The sequence below is a fragment of the Austrofundulus limnaeus genome, unplaced genomic scaffold, assembly GCF_001266775.1.
Source record: "Austrofundulus limnaeus strain Quisiro unplaced genomic scaffold, Austrofundulus_limnaeus-1.0 Scaffold15, whole genome shotgun sequence".
In the NCBI taxonomy this organism is placed as follows: domain Eukaryota; kingdom Metazoa; phylum Chordata; class Actinopteri; order Cyprinodontiformes; family Rivulidae; genus Austrofundulus; species Austrofundulus limnaeus.
The window spans coordinates 3,709,262-3,710,693 of NW_013952417.1; the positions used below are offsets into that span (position 1 = coordinate 3,709,262).

Consider the following 1,432-nt stretch of genomic DNA (forward strand, 5'->3'; position numbering starts at 1 on the left):
TTGATGCATTTTTCAAATTTCGCCTTGGGGCGGAGTTATCTTTTCACAGGGGCGTAAGATACACTTTAAAGCAAAAATGCTGGGTTTGATTAAGATTACAGTTCTCTGCAAAAAAAAGGCTCTAAAAATTGCATTATCTTTACTTTTTATGATAGCTTTCTACCGTGATATATACTGTTACCGTAAAGGGGTTCAGTTTATACATGATATGAATTTGAGGTCATACCGCCCAGCCCTAGCGTTTGCAAATCTGGGTGCACCTAAGGAAAAATGTTAGGCGCACCAGTGCAACCAGTGCAAAAAGTTAGTCTAGAGCCCTGAACTAATATATTTGCTCAAGAAAAAATGTAATCTTTGCTGCATGAAGCTATTTTTTAGTTCTGGGAGGGGGAGGGCACCCAGATGGCTAGCACCAGGCCTGCAAACCGATCAAATTCTGGTGGATCGCTTGCTAATCTGAGTTTAGAGAAAAATCATCAGATTTACAGCATCACAATCTCATCTTGTCTCATTAGATGAGTGTCTCATCGTCCTCCAATCACTGACACTTACCACTTTTACACCATCACTTCTTTAAACTCTGGTGCTCATCAGAGACAGCTGAGCCGGTTCACAGCATGCTGTATGACCCTGTTCCCTCAGAGTCAGCTGTTCGAGAGCATCCAGGAGGGCAAGTACGAGTTTCCAGACAAAGACTGGGCGCACATCACTAAAGAAGCCAAGGACCTCATATCCAAGCTGTTGGTTCGGGACTCCACCRTGCGGCTCAGCGCTGCTCAGGTCCTCCAGCATCCTTGGGTTCAGGGGGTGGGTATTATTTACATCTGTGCACCCAGGACAATTTATTGATCTGTCTAGTTGTGACATAAYTGGATGATTTGGTTTCTTTTCTTTCTGCAGAATGCTCCAGAGAGAGGTCTTCCAACTCCTCGTGTCCTACAGAGGTTTGTGTTGCAAGTTTGTAACTTGAGATGTTTTCAAAACAAAATTGAAGTTTTAATGGATGATGAAAACCACTTAGTTTTTTTTTTTTTCATTTTATCTGCTTTGATAGCTTTAAACTGCCTGTGACATGCATAGTCTTCAAATCCAAAAAGTCAAAGAAAACATCTTCATGTTTAGGAAGCTTAGTACAATGCTCATGCTTTCACAATGTCAGTCAGATTTTCCTGTGAGTTTGGTTCAGCCAAAGGGAAACAGGAAGTGACATCAAAGGGGAACTCTCTGGTATTTGTTATTTGAATTAACTCTTCATCTCTCTGATAGTGACTCAAAAGAATCTAAACATACATCAGATTCTTCTCAACAGTCTGTGTCATCTGTTGTAGCAATGCTCTGTTTACATGCAGACATTCCCCTTTGACATCACTTCCTGTTACTTCATATGCACATACAGCGGGTAAAATAAGTATTAAACACGTCACCATTTTTC

The 1,432-nt window shown here is 41.1% G+C and overlaps 1 protein-coding gene across 1 annotated transcript in view; it reads left to right on the plus strand.

The window, feature by feature from the left end:
- mknk1 (MAPK interacting serine/threonine kinase 1) overlaps positions 1–1,432 on the plus strand; it is an 11,136-nt gene that overhangs the window by 5,379 nt on the left and 4,325 nt on the right. The window contains exons 12-13 of the mRNA XM_014002937.1: positions 643–807; positions 901–944. Of these exons, the coding sequence (XP_013858391.1) occupies positions 643–807; positions 901–944 (209 nt within the window). The remainder of the gene's footprint in view (positions 1–642; positions 808–900; positions 945–1,432) is intronic.